At 51.9% G+C, this 23,527-nt stretch overlaps 1 protein-coding gene across 3 annotated transcripts; it reads right to left on the minus strand.

Annotated features, from left to right (window-relative positions):
* Nucleotides 1-828: 828 nt before the first annotated feature.
* On the minus strand, nt 829-7,636 carry TMEM18 (transmembrane protein 18). 3 transcript variants are annotated; one of them, XR_009867769.1, is made up of 6 exons: nt 7,527-7,636; nt 6,967-7,087; nt 5,157-5,211; nt 2,891-2,984; nt 2,646-2,807; nt 829-1,331 (listed from the first exon to the last, which is right to left on the minus strand). XR_009867769.1 is itself a non-coding variant. In XM_062208899.1 (5 exons), exons 1-5 carry the CDS (start codon nt 7,581-7,583, stop codon nt 2,718-2,720), a joined length of 417 nt encoding a protein of 138 aa, XP_062064883.1. In that variant the 5' UTR covers nt 7,584-7,636; the 3' UTR covers nt 829-2,717. The 3 variants fall into 3 exon arrangements, 1 of the variants encoding a protein (XP_062064883.1); XR_009867768.1 differs by having other exon boundaries at nt 2,623-2,807; XM_062208899.1 differs by having other exon boundaries at nt 829-2,807.
* Between the last annotated feature and the right edge of the window lie 15,891 nt (nt 7,637-23,527).

The raw sequence follows: 23,527 nt of genomic DNA on the forward strand, positions 1-23,527 counted from the left end.
CCCGACAGTTACCGCGTGCGTCAAAGGGCTCTTCCACACAGCACACACGAGAGGCAGCATTCGCTCAGCAATGAGTACCTGGAGCTGTCACAGGTTTGGATCACGTAAGTAATTTCTGACCTGTGAATCTGCTCTCCTCTTCTTGGTTTATGAGCACAGTGAACGCTGCCCGAGTCCTTCCACCTCTACAGGCCCACAGTGAACGCTGCCCGAGTCCTTGCACCTCTACAGGCCCACAGTGAACGCTGCCCGAGTCCTTGCACCTCCACAGGCCCACAGTGAACGCTGCCCGAGTCCTTGCACCTCTACAGGCCCACAGTGAACGCTGCCCGAGTCCTTCCACCTCCACAGGCCCACAGTGAACGCTGCCCGAGTCCTTCCACCTCTACAGGCCCATCTCAGAGCTTTCACTTGTGACGCCCCTTGCATTTCACACATCCTCACGTTTTAAGGTGGGGCTGGTCATCTGCACACTGTGTATAAACTATCAAGCTGTTCATACATTGGCTTGTAGGATTTTCCCTAGTGTGAGGACAAGAAAATAGGAAGACGTTCGTTAACAATGCAATTTAAATCACCACGGTATGAATCTAGATTCACTTGCAGTGCAGTGAGAGCGCTCCCAGCTGCTGACTTACTCCCTGGGCCTGCGTCAACCAGGGCCAGGAACTCCACCTGGGCCTCCCCCGTGGGTGGTGACCCAAGAACATGAGCCACCATCTGCTGCTTCCCTGGCACCCTGTAGGGAGCTGGACCAGAAGCAGAGTAGCAATCCAATGTGGGAATGCTGGTATCCCAAGTAGTAGCTTAATCCACCGCACCGTAACTCCCATTCTTGCATTTATTGAAGTTAAAAAATACAGTGAAGTTTGTTTTTGCAAAATCAAAATATAACTGTTCCAAAGAACACACTCAGAATGAAAACCAAAAAGGCCCTAGTCCATGTCACAGATGCACATTAACAGGTCATTAACATTAGATCAATGCAAAACCATACTGCTGTATGTCTTTTCACAGGAAAACAGGTTCAGTCAGACAGTCCCATATTTAAACAACCTACACAACATACAGATGGTGAGTGAAAACACAGCGCCCAGTTCCATGGTTTTTCTTCCATTAGCTACACAGCCGTGCTGCGCAGGCAGGGCCGAGGCACCACCTTCAACAACGTCCTGCGCCACTCAGCCTCAGCCTGTCTCCACTCCACGCAGACTTGTCCTCCATTGCCAAGCTGTGTCCTCAGATGTGACTGGTCCAACTTGTTTTCACTTTCCATGAAACCAACTTGCGATGCAGTGAGCTCTTCTGAAGCCGTAACAGGGCTAAACCTCCTGAGGTGGCAATTTTCAGAAATGCACAATTATATTTGACTTGAGGCACAAGGCACACAACAGCATCGGGTACAGGTTAGAATCTGATTTACTACAGGATGCTATTTTTTAAATCACATTTTATGTTCAATGCAAAAACTGAACAAGACAGGAATGAAGCTGCTCCAGCCACAGGCTCTGGTGGATTCCTCTAGAAAGTTCCATTGGCTCAAGTAAACAATTGTCAGAACAAGGAAATAGATTCTTTACCAAGAGCTTAAAAATCATATCAAGCTATAAAACACTATATGGATTTCAAGACAATTTATAATCTAGTAAAACTGTCAATTTTCAATCTTCTAAATCCAAATGCTTTCAATTTTGTAAATTTAAAAAATCAAAGAATGTTTTACTTAAGGGAAAAATCTTGTTAAGATTAAGGCACCTAATCATAAGATTATTTTTTAAACCAGAATTAAGAGCCAACAGCATCCCCTCCTGCACACGCTGTATTGTAGGCAGGACTGGATCTGTCGGAGCCCCAGTGAGCCCCATGGGAGGTGCTGGGCAGAGCGTGGCAGAGCTGTGGCAGAGCTGTGGCACCCCTGCTCCATCCCTGAGCAGGAACTGCAGGGGAAATGACTTAGGAAGGAATCAGTCGGTTTGCACTCATCGTAAATATCCTGACTGAATTACCATTTCTCTATTTCTAATTTTGCATCCTGGAAAACACAAAGGGCTCTCTCAAGATATTTTCTGCCAGAGAATTCTGACTTCACAGTTTTCACTCTCTTCCTGTATCTTTACCTCAAAGTATCTTCAGTGATGTAGCCCCCAACTTTCAAAGGGCCTGTCCTCACGGGCACTGGCCACTTCATTAGGACACATCATGTTTTTCAAGACCTGCTCCAAAGGTCACCAGACCTGGACACTGCCCACACTGTGAGTCACTAGAGGTGGCTGGTGGCAACCCTGTGCATACGAGGGGCTCTCCTCCACTGGTGACAGCTAAACACGCCCCACGTCCTCTGGGGCAACCAACATGCTGGCTGCAATGGTGCCACAGGAGAATGGCTGTTTGCTACGCAGCTTCCCGTGCCCAACACTGTTTACCAGGAACCTAACTACATAAATGATGTGAACTGAACAAACTCCAAAGGGCTCTGCAAGGAGACTCTTCCAGTGGCTCAACCAGATAAGACCCTGGACGTTCCCAGGATGGAGCATTCTGGTGGACAGAGCAGTGTTTGTTTTAAAAATCATCTTTAGCCTAAAGATATCAGAAAAAAAAATGAACCATTTTTCAACCCACAGGCGAGCTACTCAGGAAGGCACCTGTGCACTCTCGCAGTGAGGCAGCCACAGCACAGGGGAAACCGCCATCAAGTCCAAGGTTCCCGCGGGACCTCAGTCCTCCTTCCTCCTCCTTCGCTTCCTTTTCTCCTGCAGGCTCTTCAGGTCGGCCATCACGGCCAAAGTCTTGCGGACCCACATCATCTGGAAACAATGGTTTGCAGTGTTTAGAGCAGGAAGGCAGCAACAGGAAGAAACCAGGAGGCAGGACTCTGGAGCGCACATACCACAATGATCATGGCGTTCAACAGCAGAGGAGCTGAAAACACTATGGAGATGAACATGCCCCTGGAGTCAAAGTACTGGTATTTTGAAAACAACCTGTTTTAAGAAAAAACAAAAAATTATTTGGCATAACAACAGGGGCCCATCACTACAGGGAGGAGGATGGTGCAAGAGTGTGCAAGGGAACACTTACACACACTGCGCTGTCTGTCCAACAGCAGACCTGGTGCTAACCACCAGGTGCTAATGCCAGAGTTGTCAGGACTTGTGCGGCGATGACCCCAATACTTCATAAACGGCGACATCATGACAGATGCAGTCACTCAGCAGCTACCTTGAGGGGAACGTGCCAGGCAGTTTCTTCTCCAAGTCTCACAATCACGTCACTGAAGTACAGATTACCCCCGCAGCACAGAAGGGACTCCCAGTTCGGGTCCTTCTGCCTTGCCCAAAGGTCAGAGCCAGGGAAAAGCAAGCCGCAGGCAGGCTGACCAGCAGCAGTAACGCATCAGGATTCGCGAGCGGAGAAACCGTTCCTCCCTTGCAGCAGTGAACAGAAAGGCAAACCCCCTGCCAGGCAGAGCTTGTGTTCCAGGGGCCAGAGGGGCTCAGGTACAGTCACGCGCTGTGATCACAAGACGGAGGGGGAAGGTGTTTGTGGGGGACGCAGGGGGCATCCTGACTCTGAGGAGGAACGACGCACCACAAGGTGTGGATGGCAGGAGAGGTCGCAGATGCCAGAACCCAGGGGCCGGGGCATCGCTGCATGACTGCGTTTGCTTCAGTGAGCTGGACTCCTGGGAACACCTATGGTGGCTGAGGGGCCAGGACAGCAAAGGATGACACAGCAGACCACTGGGTAATCTGGGCCAGGCACAGCCAAGGGCAACGGTGACCATGGCTGAGCAGAGGGACAGCATCCTGAGGACTTCTGAGGGAGTGCAGATCCAGAGAGGGGCTGCCACACAGGATCAGGAGAGGAGGATTCAGTTCATGAGACTTCCTGGGGGCCTACGGTGCACAGAGAAACCCTGTACCTCCTAACAGAGACCAGAGACTCGGGGAGAAACCACAAAGCAACAAGACGGCTGGTGAGGCAGGAGGCAGCCAGGGCAGGGCTGTGCACTGGAAACCACGTGAGCCAGAGTTCTGGGGAGATCCTGCCTGCGTCAACCCCATCACAAAACCAAGCAAACCAAGGACAAGGAGGAATGGCTTCACAGGGCTGTGGGTGAGCCTTTCTCCCGCAAGCTGGCGGGGCACAGCCCAGCAGAGGGGCCTTGAGGAAGTGGGGTCCAGTGAAGGAGCCACAGAACATCCCTCCACTGACGGGTGACGTCACACAGGACAGCCACGTCTGCAAGTGTCAGCAGGGAGCTTCCCTCTCTGCCATCTCCTGTGTGCTCAGCTGTGCGGGGAGGTGCTGGCAGCTGGGGACAGAGGGAGCTGTGCAGGGTGGAGCAGCACCTGAATGAGGCCCAGGAGGGCTTCAGCTCACATTTCCTGAAAGGGACAGCAGCTGTCTCGGGCTTGCAGGCCACAGGCCACAGGCCAACCACCTCAGCTTCCTCTTGATCAGACTGTAGTAGGCTTTCCTCTGTGCACACTAAGTGCAAAAACCCACAAGGTGTAAAAACAGCCACACACGCGTCACGGCCAGGCTTGGCCCCTCTGGACTGTGGGAAGTCCAACTGGCAGCGGTGGCCACGGTCAGTCAGGCTTTCACACCCCGGAAGGTGCTGAGGCTACACCAGGGGCCAGCCTCTGACACTCTGCAGGATAAGGAACTGAGGAGAAAGGGGCAGAGGAGGAAGATCCAGGGCAGAGGAGGGCACCCGAGGCCACCAGGACCCTGAGCTTACAAAGCAGGCAGTGGGGGAGAAGCCAACATGGCTGTAGGGGCAGAGACAGGCATGTGGCCAAGGAGGGGCTGCCCAGGATATCCAGGCCAGGAGGATCCAACTCAGCAGCCCAGGGTGGGTGGGAGGTTTCACAGGGCTCCATCTCCTGCGCTAACAACAATGTGTAGTTAAATTCTACAACTAAGCTCTCTCACACCGTCACCGGTCACATCAACCAGTGCTCCTCAGCCAGCAGTGCTCAGCCGAGGCCGCACAGCTCTGCAGACACCAGCAAGCCCCTGCTCAGGGCACACCCACCACACCAAGGTGCCTCAGGGTCTGTGTGGCTCCAGACCGCTCTGTGACATCACCAATGCGGACAGTGCCACCCGAGGGACCACCAAACAGGCAGGAGAAATGGCCTCACCTCCAGTTCATTGCTGCCACTTCATTGATATATTCAGCACAGTAGACCAGGATTACTGAAAACAGACAGAAATTGTGTGAGGGTTCATTAAACATCACAGAACAAAATATGCATTCTTCACCACATCCCATTAACCCTCACAGGGCACCATGGGCCACAGACCCCAGGGCACAGGGGCAAGCTCCAAGGTCTCAAGTCAGTTCAAGGGTGAAGCCAAGGCCCACACTCAGGAAGCAATGGCCTTGCTAACACACCGACCTGCATAAAAGCTACAGGAAGTATAATAAAGAAAACTTTAAAATCTGTTGCTTTAATTTCTGATGTTAATTTGTCAGTTAAGTCAAAATGCACAAATCCTTTCAATCTTATCCCAAGGAGTGGGCAGAGGGGCACATGCAGGCAAGGGGACAGACCCAAAGAGGAACAAAGGCTGGCACCCAAGGGGCGGCCGGACAAGGTGGCCCCAGGGGCTGTTCCCCTGGAGCAGCTGCCCAGGCCCAAGTCTGGATCCTGCTGTTTATGGCCTCCGTGGTATTTCATCTCTAAAACTGCGGCAAACAACACTAAGCTCCTGGGCTGCTCTGAGAATTAAAAGCATGAGATACAGTACAGCTGGGGACCAGTGGCCACCACTACCCAAGTGGGCAGTCACCCCCTTCAGCCTGGACACAGCAAACCGGTTCCACAGACATCTGTCATTTGGTAAGGCCTTTCTTCTTGTGTAGGCGGGTGGGGAACCTTTTTCTGCCAAGAGCCATTTGAATAGTTATAACATCAAGCACAGGCCGTACAAAATTAACAACTTAAAAAAGTCAGCCTGCTGTAGATGTACTGAACTTCAAGTCCCATCTGTGGTTGCCTGGGCAGCACCAGACCAGATGATTCTGCGTGGGTGGGACATTCCCCAGCCTGCTCCAGGGGCTCACCTCAGGGTCTCTGTACACAGTATTCCCTGGCGTGGAGTAGGTCCCACGCCTCCTGCCAGACTTCGCCTGGCCGATTCCTACACATCCTTTACTCTCCGTCTAGGTGAGAGTGCAGATTTAAATAAGGCCTGCTGTGCTCATCTCTTCCGGCGTCCCTGTCATAGGTGACATTAGCTGAATTACGTGGTGAGCATTTCGTACGTGCGGGGGACCCTGGTGGAGCGCTGTTACGTGAAGAAGCAAACGTACTTTGGCACCATTTACCCTAGCACTCCTTAGCACACTCCTAATAATTTCTTGTGAAGAAATGAAAGTAACAGCACAGATTATCTCTGTCATACAAACCCTTTAATTCACTCTGTTCTTTCTAAGATAATCTGTTCAGATTTCCTACCCTGCACACAGCCAACTAACTAAATCTATCTAAAGTCAGCTGTTGGGTTAACAATCAAGCAAAAACTTCAGCGCCCTTCCACGGTCTGCAAACCCAGGAGCACTGACCGTGCGCGGCCCCAGCACACCTGTGAGCAGAGCACTTGCACGCTGCACCAGGAAGGCTCAGCTCCCGCAGGGCTGGCGGCCCCTGACCCTGACCCTAACCCTGACCCGGGCTTCCTTCCTGCCAGCCCTGTCTCTGGGCATCAGGAGCTGCTGCCTGCTGCCCTCACGTGGGCACCTGCATCCACACTTCCCGCGCTGGGTGACTTCACTTTTTCTGTGAAACCTTTCCTAATCACTCAAACAATTCTACTACTTCTCTGGATTCCTGTAGCTCTCATCTTCAAAACTAATTGGAGAAATTCCGCCAGACTTAAGGCGGAGCAGGGACACAGCACCAGCCACGGGGCGACCCGGGTGCAGGGCTGCGGATAGGCGCCACTCACCTAGACACAGGAAATGTCCGACCTGCAGGTTATACCTCTGCGAGGAGAAACAGGTGAGCAACAGGCAGAGCACGTGGAAGAGCACGAGCCCTAGGAGCCACGGCTCGGTCCAATCTGTCTGCTGTGGGGCAGAACCGACCGTTAGCGACTCGCAGGCCCCGCAACCCCGTGGTGGAGTCAGCCCAGGGGCCGGGCGCACAGCGACTCGCCGCGTTGGACGCGCGACTGGAAGCCGGGCTGATCTGAGCGATTCCTGTCCCGAGAGCACAAGGAAGGCGAGCGACCCGTCCAAGGCCGAGCGCCCCGGAGCCCGCGACACGCGCCCCGCCGCCCCAGCTCCGAGCCCTGGCTGCCGCCCGGGGCGCCGCTGCCCACCGTCCCTGACCCGCGGGCCCACGCCCTCCCTGGCCCCCACGAAGGGACGGCGGGCACAGCTCCCGCGGCAGCCCGGCCCCCGGGAGTCCAGGAGCCGCGAGATGGCCAGCCCGGCCCCCGGCCCTAGGGCGCAGCGCCGCCCAGCCCGGCCCCCGCAGCCCCAGGCCTCCCGGGCGGCGAGTTACCATGAGCACGGCGGGGATGCTGACGGGGAAGGCGCTGACGGAGAACGCCGACGCCATGGCTCCCCCAAGCCCGCCCTGGACACCGCCGCGGAGCCGCGCCCGGCCGCCCGCCAGCCTCACCCGGAAGAACGCGGCCCCGTCCTCTCGCGAGACAACGGCTGCGGCCGTCCGTCCACGGGAGAACTTCTCGCGAGAGCTCAGGGCCCTGCGGAGTCCGGCTCTCGCAGTGTCACGTGGTCTACCTGGAAGGGGGGTGGCGTCCTCTAGCAGAGTGCACGGGTTCGAGTCCCACTCGGGCGCGTCGCGGGAGGCAGCGGTGATGCCGCAAGTGCGTGAGGGGCCCGGATGGAACTCCTGGCGCAGCCGTTTGGGGAGTGCCGCGGGACGGGGAAAAGGTGTTCGCTCCCAGCCTTGAAAAAGATTTTCAAATAAATTATTTTTTTTAATTAAACTTTTATTTAATGAATATAAATTTCCAAAGTACAGCTTATGGGTTACAATGGCTTCCCCCTCCCAAAACTTCCCTCCCACCCACAACCCTCCCCTTTCCTGCTCCCTCTCCCCTTCCAATCACATCGTGATTCATTTTCAATTCTCTTTATATACAGAAGATCAGTTTAGTATATATTAGGTAACGATTTCAACAGTTTGCCCCCATATAGCAACACAAAGTGAAAAAGAAAAAAAAAAAATACTGTTGGAGTACTAGTTATAGCATTAAATAACAGTGTACAGCACATTAAAGACAGAGATCCTACCTTTCTCTGAAGGGAGGAGAGAACTTCCACTTTGACTATGACCCTATCGGAATAAGATCAAAGTCAGCGAACTCTAAAGGCTTCCATAACCCTGGCAACTCATGACTAGAGCCTAGGGAGATTACTGACGCCATGAACAGGAGTGTCAAATTGTTAAGTCAGCAACAGGAGTCACTGTGTACTTACATCCCATGTGGGATCTGTCCTTAATGTGTTATCTAATGTGCAGTGATGCTATAACTAGTACTGAAACAGTATTTTTACACTTTGTGTTTCTGTGTGGGTACAAACTGATGAGGTCTTTACTAATTATATACTGAATCAATCTTCTGTATATAAAGATAATTGGAAATGAAAAAAAAAACCTGGTGTTAAATTGGAAATGGCATAGAAGATTAATTAATTTTTCAAATAAATTACTTTTTAAAAATAAAAGCGTTGCGGGAGACGGCGGGTCGAAGGCTCTCGTGTCTGCGCAAGGAAAGGCGGTAAGCGAGGACGCCACGCTGCCCTGACAGGCCCGGCGGGGTAGACGGCACGGCCGGGCGCGGGGACATGCTGCGGGGCACCACCGGGCGGACGCGGACTCCTCCCTGGCCTCGGCCTGTAAGGCGCCCGGGGCGGGGATGGGAGGGGAGGGTCACCTGGTGCGGGCCTGGGCGGGGAGGGGAGGGGAGGGCCAGGCCACCTGGTGCGGGCAGGGGGGGGGGGGCGGGCCACCTGGTGCGGGTTCTGGGAGACGTGGGCTCTGTGGGATGTGGGCTCTAGGAGGTGTGGGCTCTGGGATGTGGGTTCTGGGAGGTGTGGGCTCTGGGAGGTGTAGGTTCTGTGGGGACGTGGGTTCTGTGGGATGTGGGTTCTGAGAGGTGTGGGTTCTGTGGGGATGTGGGTTCTGGGAGACGTGGGTTCTGGGAGACGTGGGCTCTGTGGGATGTGGACTCTGGGAGGTGTGGGCTCTGTAGGATGTGGGTTCTGGGAGATGTGGGTTCTGGGAGGTGTGGGTTCTGAGAGGTGTGGGTTCTGTGGGGACGTGGGTTCTGGGAGACGTGGGCTTTGTGGGATGTGGACTTTGGGAGGTGTGGGCTCTGAGGGACAGGGTTCTGTGGGGACGTGGGCTCTGGGAGGTGTGGGTTCTGTGGGGACGTGGGTTCTGTGGGATGCGGGTTCTGGGAGGTGTGAGCTCTGTTGGAAGTGGGTTCTGGGAGGTGTGGGCTCTGTGGAGACCTGGGCTCTGTGGGGACGTGGGTTCTGGGAGGTGTGGGCTCTGTGGGGACGTGGGCTTTGGGAGGTGTGGGCTGTGTGGGATGTGGGTTCTGGGAGGTGTGGGTTCTGTGGGACGTGGGTTTTGGGAGGTGTGGGCTCTGTGGGATGTGGGCTCTAGGAGGTGTGGGCTGTGTGGGATGTGGGTTCTGGGAGACGTGGGCTCTGGGATGTGGACTCTGGGAGGTGTGGGCTCTGTGGGATGTGGGTTCTGAGAGGTGTGGCTTCTGTGGGGATGTGGGCTCTGGGAGGTGTGGGCTCTGTGGGGACCTGGGCGCTCTGGGTATGTGGGTTCTGTGGGGACGTGGGTTCTGTGGGATGTGGATTCTGGGAGACGTGGGCTCTGGGATGTGGACTCTGGGAGGTGTGGGCTCTGTAGGATGTTGGTTCTGGGAGGTGTGGGCACTGTGGGGACCTGGGCTCTGTGGGTATGTGGGTTCTGGTAGGTGTGGGTTCTGTGGGGACATGGGTTTTGGGAGATGTGGACTCTGTGGGACGTGGGTTTTGGGAGGTGTGGGCTCTGTGGGATGTGGGCTCTGTGGGATGTGGGCTCTGTGGGATGTGGGTTCTGGGAGATGTGGGCTCTGTGGAGATGGGTATTCTGGGGCCATGGGGTTCTGAGGGCTGGTGGTTTTATGATCCCGGGAGTTCTGAGGGAAGAGAGTTTGTGGGGGTGAGCTCTGGGGGCAGGCTGGTGACGGCCCTGGGTGGCCCTCTGAGGGCTCCCACGGGCGGCACTTTCCTTCTTGACACAGTGGAAGGAAGACGCCAAGGAAGGAGCACCTGCAGCCCCTTTGCCTCTGCCTGGGGGTGACCTGGCACCGAGGAAGACAGCAGAAAGAACGGGAGGGAGGGAGTTTTGGTGGCACTGAACTGCAGGGTGGAGCCAGGGTGCGGGCGGTGTCGGCTCTCTCTTCCTGCTGCCTGAAGGACCCCAGCCCAGAAGCCTCCCCCTCGGGGGACTGAGGCCCTGCCCCGCAGTGTCTGGGTTCTCCCCAGGTTCCTGAGCCCCCGGACACCGTATCCTGGACTGGCGCAGGCGCTCTTGCCACTCACCTGAACTGCAGACACTTTTCAGAACGTACCTGGTACAGCAGTCCTCATCCTACACTGCAGTCCATGGCTTTGTAAAATCCAGACCCTCAATGACTTGCGTCCTGCAGGCTGACCACTGCTGCCCTTGGAGCTTTCTTTTCTGCCTAATTGGTAGGGCTGCAAATTTGACCTTTGCCCAGACTCTAGCATAGACTGTTCCTCAAACCAAGGTCCGTCTGCAGAGCAAAAACACAAACCAGATGCTGCTGTGAGATCTGTAATCATAATTTTAAAGTGGAGTTGATATTGTCTTTTTTTAAAAAGATTTATTTATGTATTTGAAAAGCAGAGTCACAGAGAGGCAGAGAGAGAGAGGTCTTCCATCCACTGGTTCACACCCCAGATGTCAGCAACAGCCACAGCTGTGCCAATCAGGAGCCAGGAGCCTCCGCCGGGTCTCCCACATGGGTGCAGGGGCCCAAAGACCTGGGCTGTAGCAGAGAGCCTGCATGGGAAGTGCAGCAGCCGGCACTTGAACTGACGCCCATATGGGATACAGGCACTGCAGGCCGGGGCCTTACCCGCCTGATATAATGCCCCTGACATTGTCCTAGTGGTGCAAGATGAACCCCTCTGGGCCTCTGTCGCAGTTGCCTTCCCACTGGGCAAGGGAGGTCCTAGAACAAGACCAGGCTCTGCGCCGAGTGCGCCTCGAGAGGCGCCCACTAGGTGGCAGCACTGTGCCTCCGTCAGTGTTAAACCTTTCCCTTGTTTGCGAGAAGACTTTTCATATTTTTACAGTTGTGGAGGTGAGAGGTGTTAGCATTCTCCACTTAATTTAGGTGGAGAAGTGTTTGTGACGATGCTGTCAAGAAGGACACGTGTATACCCAGGAAGTGCTGTGTTTACAGCTCTGCAAGTCTTCGCCTGCAGAGACATGTCCTCGGTCACACTGCCGTGGCTGCCTGGATCCCGCGGGCTCGCTAAGTGCTGATTTGACCCAGGAACACTGACCAGCTGTCAGGGTCACCTACAAGACCGCTGGCACACCAACACGTTCCTCAGGAGAACGGCACGGGCCTCCGACTCACCTCTCCTCCTCCTTCCCCTCCAGGGACTCGCACGCACCCTGGCCTCTCAAGTCCTCACAGCCTTGCCAGGCCTCTGACGTCTTCCTTTCCTGCATGTGTGTAGCTTATGCAGTCTTGCAGGATCTGTGAGATGTGCAGGGAGGAGAGCAGCTGGGCGGGAGGAACTGTCCTGCCTCTGCGGTCACATGTGGTCGCCCCACCCACCCATCCTCCCTCACGCACAGGCCATGGGCACCAAGCACTGGAGCAAGTGGGACGGTTCCTACACGTTCACCAGCCTCCTCCTGCTCACTTCTGGTGTCTCTGTGTGAAGTATAAAAATAACACCTAAGGTTCACGTTCACTTTGCTTTTGGCATTTGTCTGCCTTTTAAAACTGCATTGCAAAAACGAAGAGGGGCCAGCATTGTGATGCAGCAGACTGGTTCTGAGTCAAGGTCCTTCTAGTCCACTGGGGGGAATGGGTGAAGACCGAGTCCTTGAGTTCCTGCCACCACATGGAGTTCTGATCTGGTTCCAGCCTGGCTCAGCCCTCGCTGTTGCAGGCAGTTGGGAAATGAACAGAGGGCGAGGTCTTCCATCGCTGGTTCACTCCCCAGATGACTGCAATGGCTGGAGCTGTGCTGATCCAAAGCCAGGAGTCTGGAGCTTCTTCCTGAGTCTCCCACATGGGTGGAGGGGCCCAAAGACTTGGGCCATCTTGCACTGTTTTCCCAGGCCATAGCACAGAGCTAGATCAGAAGTAGAGCAGCTGAGACTCGAACTGGAGCCCATATTGGATGCTGGCACTACAGGCAGCACCTTTACCCACTATGCCACACTACTGGCCCCAATAACTAAATCATTTTAAAAATTAAAAATAAACAAGGGAAGAATCAAATTTGCAAATTCTAGATTGAAATAGTACTTTAATTACTTAAATGAGTTTATTGGGATAGCAAATGTATCTAGAGATTAGTAAACTGTAAGTTAAAAGAGAAACATCCAGTCTGGATGGAGAACTAAGCAAATATGAATATGAAATAGTTCCATGTGAACTGTTTATTCACAATTTAGACGCCAAGTCATGAGGACATCCCCCCTCTACCCACCAGTTCTCCAGCGCTGCCTGGCATCTCCCCGTTGATGTGATTCTGATAACTGCCCAGCCAGCTCCAGTCTTCCACGGGGCTACCCCAGATCACAGGCCTATTGCAAATAGGGGGCCCTAGGCCACCCGCACTTCTGTCCCACTTGTTGGGGATTCCTGGGACTTCCTGACCAGGTCTGCAGTTGCTAGGGTGGCTCACAGAGCTCAGGCTCTTCATTTGCCATCACTGGTTCTTATGAAGGATGCCGGTGGACAGCCAGGTGAGGAGGCCTGGGGACTGCTGTCTGGGAGAGTCCTGGCCATGGCATGGGGATGTACCGTCCTGCCAGCACACGCTGTGCCAGCCGAGCTGGATGCATTCTGAACCCACCGTCGGGGAGTCTTGCAGGCTCCATTACATGAACGTGACTGATGACATCATTGCCATTAAAGATGGAGTCCCCAGCCCCTTTTCCCTCTCAGGTCAGGGTGGGGCCCGTCAGGCCTGTGATCACAGGATCTGTCTCCCTAGTAACCGGCCCCCCTGAAACTAATGAGGCACCCACCTCGTGAGCGTGCACTCAGGCCTGGCTGCGAGGGTCCCCATCGTACCTGGCTCTCAGCAAATCCCAGGGCTTCAGTTCTGTGAGCAGCCAGGGACAGAGACAGCCACTATTGTCAGCAACTGCAGGTGCATTTCTCCTCTGCTTGGGCTTTCAGTAATGACCACGCCAGGCCTCTTCCCCGTGTAACATGTTGCCTTGTGCATCTGCGATACAACTTAAAAACAGGTAGCAATATTTTTTCAAAAAATAGTGCAAACCATCAACTTAAAGAATCAAGATGTGTCACGAAACCTGAAGGGCATAAATTACAGTACAGCTCTGGAAACAGAGAGATGGATAAAGCACACACAGTAGGGGTGGAAAAGAAGTGTGCCATTTATAAGGGAGAAGGGGTAAACCAGTGGCTGACTTCCCAGCTGTAACAACGGAAGCCAAACAACCACAGAATGGCATCTGTGGGCAGTCACTCAGAAAGTGCATTGGAAATTAAATTGGGGGCGGCGCTGTGGCTTAGAGGGTAAAGCCGCCACCTGCAGTGCCAGCACCCCGTATGGGCGCCAGTTCAAGTCCTGGCTGCTCCACTTCCAGTCCAGCTCTGCTATGGCCTAGGAAAGCAGTAGAAGATGGCCAAAGTCCTTGGATCCCTACACCCACATGAGAGACTCAGAAGAAGCTCCTGGCTCCTGGGTTCAGCACAGCTCTGGCCACTGCAGCCAATTGAGTGAACCAGTGGATAGAACACTTTCTCTCTCTCCCTCTCCCTCTCCCTCTCCCTCTCCCTCTCCTTCTCTCTGTGTAACTCTGACTTTCAAATAAGTAAATAATTTTTTTAAAAAATTAAAAAGATAATTTTGGGTAAATATTTGAAATCCATGCATATCTGGAAGCTCTTTAAAAAGTCTTGGAAATAAACAACACTTCAAAACAATTTTTGTTGATTACTTTCACTTTGAAAAGCAGAGAAGAGAAATAGAGATAGAGATCTTCCATCTGCTGTTTCACTCCTCAAATGACCAGAACAGCTGAGGCTGGGCTAGGCTGAAGCCAGGAGTCCGAATCCCAGTCCAGGTCTACTATGAGTGTCGCAGGGGCCCAAGCACTTCAGCCCCCACCAGCTGCCTCCCAGGGTCCTCACAAAAAGGAAGCTGAATTAGAGGTGGAGCAGACACTATCCAAACCCTGGCTCCAGTAGGGGATGCTGGTTTCCAAGCAGGACTTAACCACTATGCTAAACACTCACAAATTTTTTTCTGCCAAAATAAATGTGTTTTTTAATTTATGAGCATTTTGAAGTTCCCTTATACAGCCCTGAGAGAAAGTCGCTGCCAACTTTGAATTTCACACCCAGAAACACAGCTCATCAAGTGGAAGAAAAATAAGCCATTTGTAGGACAAGCAAAAGTGGAGAGAATGTCACAGATTTTAAAATTTTATTTATTTATTTAAAAGGCAGACAGACATAGATTCTGTACTAATTTTGTAAATTTTCTGCTATTCTTAAATACTTCCTATTTGTAAAATGATTTTTAATTTTAGAACAGTTTTAAATTGGCAGCAAAATTGTAAAACATAGTGTAGAGAATTCCCATGTACCCACACCCGTTTTCCACTATTGCTCATATCGTTTTTTAAAGATTTATTTAATTGAAAGACAGAGTTATGGGGGCCAGGGGCCGGGGATCTTCCATCTGCTGGTTTAGTACCCAAGTGGCTGCAACAGCCAGGAGCCAGGAGCTTCTTGCAGATCTCCCACATGGGTATAGAGGTCCACAGACTTGGGCCATCTTCCACTGCTTTCCCAGGTGTGTTAGCAGGGAGCTGGATAGGAAGCGTAGTAGCCAGGACTGGAACCAGTGCCCAGATGGGATGACACACTGATACTCCACAGTGCAGGCCCCAGATTTGGCTTTGCACCATGGAAGACAAGGGCTACTTAGGAGACCGTGTGTCCCGCTGATGGGTGCTCGGGTGGGAGGAGACCATGTGTCCCGCTGATGGGTGCTCGGGTGGGAGGAGACCATGTGTCCCGCTGATGGGTACTCGGGTGGGAGGAGACCGTGTGTCCTGCTGATGGGTGCTCGGGTGGGAGGAGACCGTGTGTCCTGCTGATGGGTGCTCGGGTGGGATGCTGCTGTTGCAAGGTGGCGGATTAACCTGTTGCACCACAATGCTGGGCCCTGCTGTTTGTATCTTGTAATCGTTAGGCTATATTGGTTAGAATGGTGAAATACTGGCTTACTAATAATTATTAACTAATGCCCATCATTGTTCAGATTTCCAGTTTAACCTGATGTCCACCCCTGTTGCAGGATCCCACTCAGCACCACTTTGCACTGAGTCATCAGGTCTTGTTTAAAACGTGGCCGTTTCTCAGGATTTCCTTGTTTTTAATGACCTTGGTAGTGTGAGGAGTAATGGTCAGATATTTTGTAGAAGTTCCCTCAAGGGTACATACCATCAGTGTGACCACACCACTGGACTGAAGTAGTCTGTGTTGACTTTTCACAGTACATTTATTCCGTCTCCCCTCTTTCCATGCTGTTTGTAATGAAGTCACTATGCACTGTGCACATTGAAAAGATGGGGAGTTCTACTCTACCTGTGCCCGAGTTGTAATTCTCAATTACCAATATGGGGAATATAGAGTAGTCCAGGAAAACATAGTAGAAACTAGTACAAGAGGAAATAATGGAAAAACTCATGTTGATATGATTGGAAATTTAAATGAAAGAAACAATTTTCTAGATAAGCACCATACATTAAAACTATAAAAGAATAAACAGAAAATTTGAATATACCCATCCCATCTCTCTTTTTTTTTTTTTTTTTTTTGACAGGCAGAGTGGACAGTGAGAGAGAGAGACAGAGAGAAAGGTCTTCCTTTGTACCGTTGGTTCACCCTCCAATGGCCACTGCACCGTGCTGATCTGAAGCCAGGAGCCAGGTGCTTATCCTGGTCTCCCAGGTGGGTGCAGGGCCCAAGGACTTGGGCCATCCTCCACTGCACTCCCGGGCCACAACAGAGCACTGGACTGGAAGAGGGGCAACCGGGACAGAACCCGGTGTGCCGGCGCCACAGGCGGAGGATTAGCCTATTGAGCCGTGGCGCCGGCTTATACCCATATCTCTTAAAAACATAGAAACGTATTAAAATCACCCAGCATTGTTGACTACAGGATCAGATGTCTTCATTGATAAATTTTTCCAAACTTTTCCCAAATGAATAACCAACCCTCTATCAACTCTTCAAGAGAATACAACATGATGGAGTTCATTAGAGTGGAAATTATGATACCAATATTATCTAGGTTGCAAATCTGACAATATAGGTGACTGGCCATTGTCTCCCGTAAATATAAACCCAGATATGACTAACAAATATCAATAAGTGGGTTCATTGATATATATAAAAGGATTAATATATCTAAACCAAGATTGTATTCAATTCTAAAACCAGTTAATATAGCTTTGCATGGAAAATGTTTTTAAATAAGTAAATGAAGACAAATATTTGATAAAATTCAACATTCATTAATTATTAAAAAAAATACTTCCTATCCACTCAGCAGTGGAAAATGATCTCCTCACTGTGGCAGGTGGTGCCATCAATTCCAACAACAGCCACACACCTAATGTGCATACACTGATGGCTCCCAGCTCCAGACCAGGAATAACAGGAAGACAATAATTGTTAGCATATTTACTCAACATTTTATTACAGTGACCTGTCAGTGGAGTAAAGCATATACATAAGTGATAGAAGTGTTTTAAGTAAAGAAGTAAATGTTTCCCATTTGTAGATAATATGTGACTATTAGATTTAGCAGGTGGGTTGACCAGGTTCCCTGAATTCAATGTTATTACAAAAAAGGATGCCTTTTTTTTGCCAGAAAATGAAGATTTATATGGAGAAGAAAGGAATTACAATATCAAAGACTTGAGCAGCAAAGATGTGGATAGATACTACTGAGTATCAGGACCCATTGGAAAGGCTCAGGACTGTCAGTGTGCACAGTGTGACACCCATATTAGAGTCTCCCCTGTGACACCCATATAGAGTCTCCCCTGTGACACCCATATCAGAGTCTCCCCTGTGACACCCATATCAGAGTCTCCCCTGTGACACCCATAACAGAGTCTCCCCTGTGACACCCATATAGAGTCTCCCCTGTGACACCCATATCAGAGTCTCCCCTGTGACACCCATAACAGAGTCTCCCCTGTGACACCCATATCAGAGTCTCCCCTCTGACACCCATATCAGAGTCTCCCCTCTGACACCCATATAGAGTCTCCCCTGTGACACCCATATTAGAGTCTCCCCTGTGACACCCATATAGAGTCTCCCCTGTGACACCCATATAGAGTCTCCCCTGTGACACCCATATTAGAGTCTCCCCTGTGACACCCATATAGAGTCTCCCCTGTGACACCCATATCAGAGTCTCCCCTGTGACACCCATATCAGAGTCTCCCCTGTGACACCCATATAGAGTCTCCCCTGTGACACCCATATCAGAGTCTCCCCTGTGACACCCATATAGAGTCTCCCCTGTGACACCCATATTAGAGTCTCCCCTGTGACACCCATATAGAGTCTCCCCTGTGACACCCATATCAGAGTCTCCCCTGTGACACCCATATAGAGTCTCCCCGGTGACACCCATATTAGAGTCTCCCCTGTGACACCCATATAGAGTCTCCCCTGTGACACCCATATCAGAGTGCCAGTTAGAGTCCCTGCTACTTCCCTTCCAGTCTGGCTCCCTGCTAATGCTCCTGGAAAGGCAGCAGAAGGTGCCCAATTACTTGGATCCCTGCCTCCCACAGGGGAGACCAGAATGGAGTTCCTGTCTCCTGGCTGCAGCCTGTCCCGGCCTTGACTGGTGTGACCATTTAAGTAGTGACCTAGCAGGTGGACAATTTATCTATCTATCATCTAATCTATCTCTGCCTTTCAAATAGATCAATAAATCTGAACAGAAAAGATTCATTGGAAAACTGAATGGGTATGGCCAGGTAGCACCAGCATGTGGAGGGAAGACAGATCAATCATTATGAGTCCAGGAAGAGAGCTCCCAGGGAAATGTGTTTTACAATGAAAGAGACCTTAAATACCAACGGGAAAAGGAGAGGACTCTTGGTGCTGCTGAACCAACTGGAACAATGGGTGAAGAACACAGTCTGGGTGGACTGTAAGTCTATAGGTGCTAAGTGAACCATCAGGTGAGGATACTGTGCTTGTTACTTGATATGGGAAATTAAAGTGATTAAATAGCCCGGTTATAAAGGAAAAGTAGCCTCAGTGTACCACAGACCCTATTAGTACTGCTGAAAAAAGTCACTGAGAGGGAAGTATTTGCTTTGTAGATAGGTGTCAAGGAACTCATTCCCGTGAAGATGCTGTGTATAATTCAATGAAGAAAATACGAAAACGGCAACAAGCAGGAACATGCAGCCCAGAGGAGGAGATCCACAGACGACCTGTGCATGTGTGAGAAGCTGTGCCACCCCCTTAGTCCTCAGGGCAGCGGAAATGAAACCATGCCTTCCCCACGAAGGCTCAGAGCTGCTCTCGGAGTGCGAGTTTCTCTATCTGGGGAACTCTGCCTTCCTCTCTCCCCTCTCCGCACCCACACACCACGAGCTGGAATTTCTCTGCCGGGCAAACAGCGAACAGTGGTCACTGCAGAGGGAGCGCCTGTCACGGAGCTGTGGCTCGCAGTGGTTTCCCCTGGGGCTGGAGGTGGAGGGCAGAACCACCCACGTGAGCAGACGCATCTCTCTGGGAACGAGAAGCACTCAGTCTGGCCAACTCTAGAGCAAGAATCCAGCTGAGCAAATGACGTGGCAGAGGTGTGTTCCGAGGCTGTGGGTCACCATCTCACTAGGAGAGGAGGAGGGAGAGGGGATTTCCTTCTTCCTCACTCCACCCCCATCACCTTCTCAGAGGGGTCAGGGCTGGCATGGTCCTTGGGCGGTCTGTGTCCACGGTGGCCCTCAGAGCAGCGGTACTTGGCCTTCGGATGACCTCTCTGTCTGCTTCGTGCTTTGGTTTTGCTTTGTTCACTCCCCCTTTTTCCTGCACACTCAGTGCACAGCTCTCCCCCCATTAGAACTGGGTGCTTCTGGGAACACCAGCCGAGGGCCTTTGCTTTGTGGGGATGTCACCAGGCCAGCCACTTCCATCCCCCCGTAGGCCCACGGACTTTCTCCTCCCCAGAAATCGGCTCCCTCTCCTGGGTGTGCACACATGCCTGGCTGCCTCCGAGCCACTCGTCCTGGCTCTGAGCCCTCAGGTCTCAGTGTCACGACCTCCACCCACCGAACCTCACAGCCGGGTGTGGGCTGCTCTTCTACTGACCCGTCTACCTCTCGCCTGGACTGTGAGCCCCGCTGCTGTCGGTTATTCTGATGCTGCCTCCCTGGCTTGTGGAAGGCATTCGGTACAGCTGCTGAGTAAGTAGATCAACCAACAAGTCAATGAGGCTGATCACGACAGCCTCATTGGAAAAGCTGGACTTGGTAGCTTCTGTTTTCACCGCGGTCCTCTCCTGAAGGTCGCAGCAGTGACCTCCACTTACTGGCTTCTGCGGCAATGCACTCTTGACGGTCGCCCCTCACCAAAGGGCCTCCCTGGCGCTTTCCTCCCAGGCCGCCTGTCCTCAGACCTGCAGCTCCAGTCGGTTACTTCTGATGTGCGGACGGGACTTCTCTGGTGCTCCCGCCTTCACCTTCAGCAATTCAGATCAGGGATTTTTTAAAGCAGGAAGGATGAATTATCTTATGGTTTATCATTTATTATAATTTCCTATCTTTCTTGAGGGTGCATTTTTTACCTTTTTAATACATGTTTAGGTGCAGTGAAGCTCAGGAGAAAGTAATTTCTGAACTTATCATACCCAGCAGTTTTCTTCCCCTGGACTGCGAAGAGTCACGGCTGATTCTTCTGTTGGGCTGGCTGAGAAGTGCATGAACTGGTAGAGTGGGGTTTCTTCCAGGCATTCTAGATAATGAGGTGGGCAACGTCAAGTTTAATCTGCAGGATCCAGCCCCTGGAAAATCATTGACAAAATCACCCGTTGAGTCTTATCACAGGAAAACAGGTTTAGAAAGCCCTTAGTTTCAAGAACACCTGGAATTCAGTCCGTGTGCTGGACTCGCGAATGCATTTGAAGGAGTTTGTGTATGGAAAAGCTGCGGAGCACTGAAATGTCTAACCCGGCTGCCAGCCACAGCGTGGCCACATGGAAGCACACTCTTTGCCGCTGTTGTCAGTGGGTCACTGAGACCAGAGAGACTCTCACTGGCCATCCCGCCTCGCACTACTTCCGTAGCCCTCCTACAGTCTCTATTCAATTTTCCTGGTTGTCCAATAATTACATCTTCAGTGTTGCTAATGTGACTGGACAAACCATGAATATAATGAGAATTTTACAAGGCTGGTCTGTCATTACAATTACTACCATAAAAAAAGAACACAGCTGGCGCCGTGGCTTAACAGGCTAATCCTCCGCCTTGTGGAGCTGGCACACCTGGTTCTAGTCCCGGTTTGGGTGCCGGATTCTGTCCCGGTTGCCCCTCTTCCAGGCCAGCTCTCTGCTATGGCCCGGGAAGGCAGTGGAGGATGGCCCAAGTGTTTGGGCCCTGCACCCGCATGGGAGACCAGGAGGAGCACCTGGCTCCTGGCTTCGGATCAGCGAGATGCACTGGCCGCAGCACCCATTGGAGGGTGAACCAACGGCAAAAAGGAAGACTTTTCTCTGTCTCTCTCTCTCTCACTATCCACTCTGCCTGTCAAAAAAAAAAAAAAAAAAAAAACACAAAACAAAAAAAAAAACACAAAACAGAATTCCAAAGTGCTGATGACAGTAGGCAGTGGAAGTGTCCCACACCTGATAGGCAAACGCGTCATCCCCTGGTAAAGACAGGGGGTGTGGATGCCGTTGAGAAGATGGCCCAGAGAAGGGGCTGGGGTTCCTGGACTCCTGTCCAATTCTTCACTCTTGGATCACGGAATGTTCAGTTGTTGGAAAACAGAGGAGGAAGAACGTCATAGAGTTCAGGGATCTTTGCCCAGATTTAGACTCGTTTTGACCTAACCTTCAGTCTCATTTTTGTAACTCATGGGCTTTTATTACGTTGGGCAAATGCAGGGCCCTCTACACACCAGAGTTGTGTGTGGGATGTCCACACACATGCGCACCCCAGTGCTGGGTCAGCAGCTCACACGCACAGGTAGCACAGGTGCCTGGTGCCCATTAGGCTGCGCCTCCGCCCCGCCCCCACTCCATCCTGTGCTGAGGCTGCTCGGGCCGGATGTCATCACACATTTCACCCTTGCAAGTCCCATTTCTTTCGCAGATTTCATGCTCGACATATTCTCCAAGTAACATTTAGTTTTAGTTTTCCACAACTTCTCCAGCTCGTGCTGTAAATGCGCAGCCGTGAGGCCATGCGCTGCCTGTTGAACTGTAACCGTAATAAAGGCATCTTACCTTCCTTTCTTTTTCACATTTTAACTAACAAAAATCCACTGCTAATGTGAAGTTACCCATGACTAGTCATGTGAGGTACCCGGAACTCATCTTGTAATTATTAGGTTTACCTGAGAATTCCAGGGACCTCCTGCCAGGGCGGACTGGAAAGGCAGCTCACACCCAGCTGGGAACGCAAACCCTCCCCAGACTCACCTGACGGAGGACAAGTCCAGGAAGTGTCCACCAGCTGACTTCCCTGGAGGACCATCAGAACGGAGGCTGACAGTTCTGCCTCGGTATCAACTGACCGAATTCATTTTTGTGTAATCGCCCCTGCAGCTACCCCTTCTCCCTTTACAAATCCTTTTTGCCGGTCTGCTGGGTGGAAAGCGCACATTTTAGATCGCTCTTTCACCACTCCTGCCGGCTTCTAAGATAAACCCTCTCCTCTCGCCTATCTCACGGTTGAATTGGCTATCCAGGCATTGAGCAGCAAGGGCCTGGTCATTTGTCTCGTAACAGTCAAGGCAAACGTGCGCACACATGGGAACACACAATGCCAGTCACACAGTAATCCCCATTCCAGCTTTCCAGGTGCCATGGCTGTGCTGTTTGATATTTCCGCCGGTGCTGAAGTGTTCCAGTTTTTCTACATTTTTGCCAGCACTTGTCTTTTTCTGTTGTGTTTTGTTACTGGTTGCAGAGGGGAGGGCGTTTGCCAGAGCGAGTTCGGTGGGTTCTTTTCCTCAGCTTGGTACAGAACGCAAAAGCCAGAAACAATTTGCAAAGAGGCAGAAACTTGTATTGGACAGAAAGGAAACTTTTATTTGATTGGCAAGTGACAGAAAAAGCATCTGGTCTGAGAGGAGCCCAGGCGGAGTGGCCGAGACACTGGCTTGGAGGAAGTGTCCCAGGTTTTTAAGCCATTACTGTTTTCTCGTCGGGCCATTCTGTGGGGTGCCCATTGGACAGGGGGTTTCACATGCGTATGTTGATTGGCTTGGGGCTCATGGAGATAGCAGGGGTCTCCTGGAGACGACCTGTCTCCCCCTTAGGGACTCAGCCCCCACCTCTGCTAGCTCTGAGTGGAAGATTACAACCAACTTGAAGGCATGATTTAAAACCACAGGGGTCACACGAGATAGCTGGGGTCTCCTGGAGCCAGCCTGACTCTCCCCAGGGGCTCAGCCCCTTCCTCTGCCAGCCCTGGGTGAAGGCCTGCAGCTCCCTGGAGGTGTGACTTAAAGCCATGAGGTCACACGTGCAGCTCAAGGAGCTGTTAGTGGGGGGGATGCCGGTCAGCCTGGGGACAGCTCGCCGGGCACAGCTGGCAGCCTGCCTGTGTGGGACGTTCTGCCAGTGTCTGAGGGGCCCACACACCCCAGCCCCACTGGATGGCCTCGTGCTTGTTTTTGCTTTTGAACAATCGCCGTTCCAATGGGTGTGGAGGTTCCTGTCTGGTGTGAAGCGGTGTTTTATACTGCATTTGCATCTTTACAGCTTGGACATCGAAGCTCAGATGAAAGGATCCCCTCTCTGTGTGGTCTGTATGTGTTCCATGTGTTGTCTGCGTGTGTTCTATGTGTTTCTGTATGTGTCTGTGTGTTCTATGTGTTTCTGTATGTGTTGTCTGCGTGTGTTCTATGTTTCTGTATGTGTATGTGTTGTCTGTATGTGTCCCCTCAAATCTCACGCGCTGAAGCCTCATTAGTGATGGTGTTGGACATGGGGCCTTTGGGAGGT

The sequence above is a fragment of the Lepus europaeus genome, chromosome 13 (assembly GCF_033115175.1).
Source record: "Lepus europaeus isolate LE1 chromosome 13, mLepTim1.pri, whole genome shotgun sequence".
In the NCBI taxonomy this organism is placed as follows: Eukaryota; Metazoa; Chordata; class Mammalia; order Lagomorpha; family Leporidae; genus Lepus; species Lepus europaeus.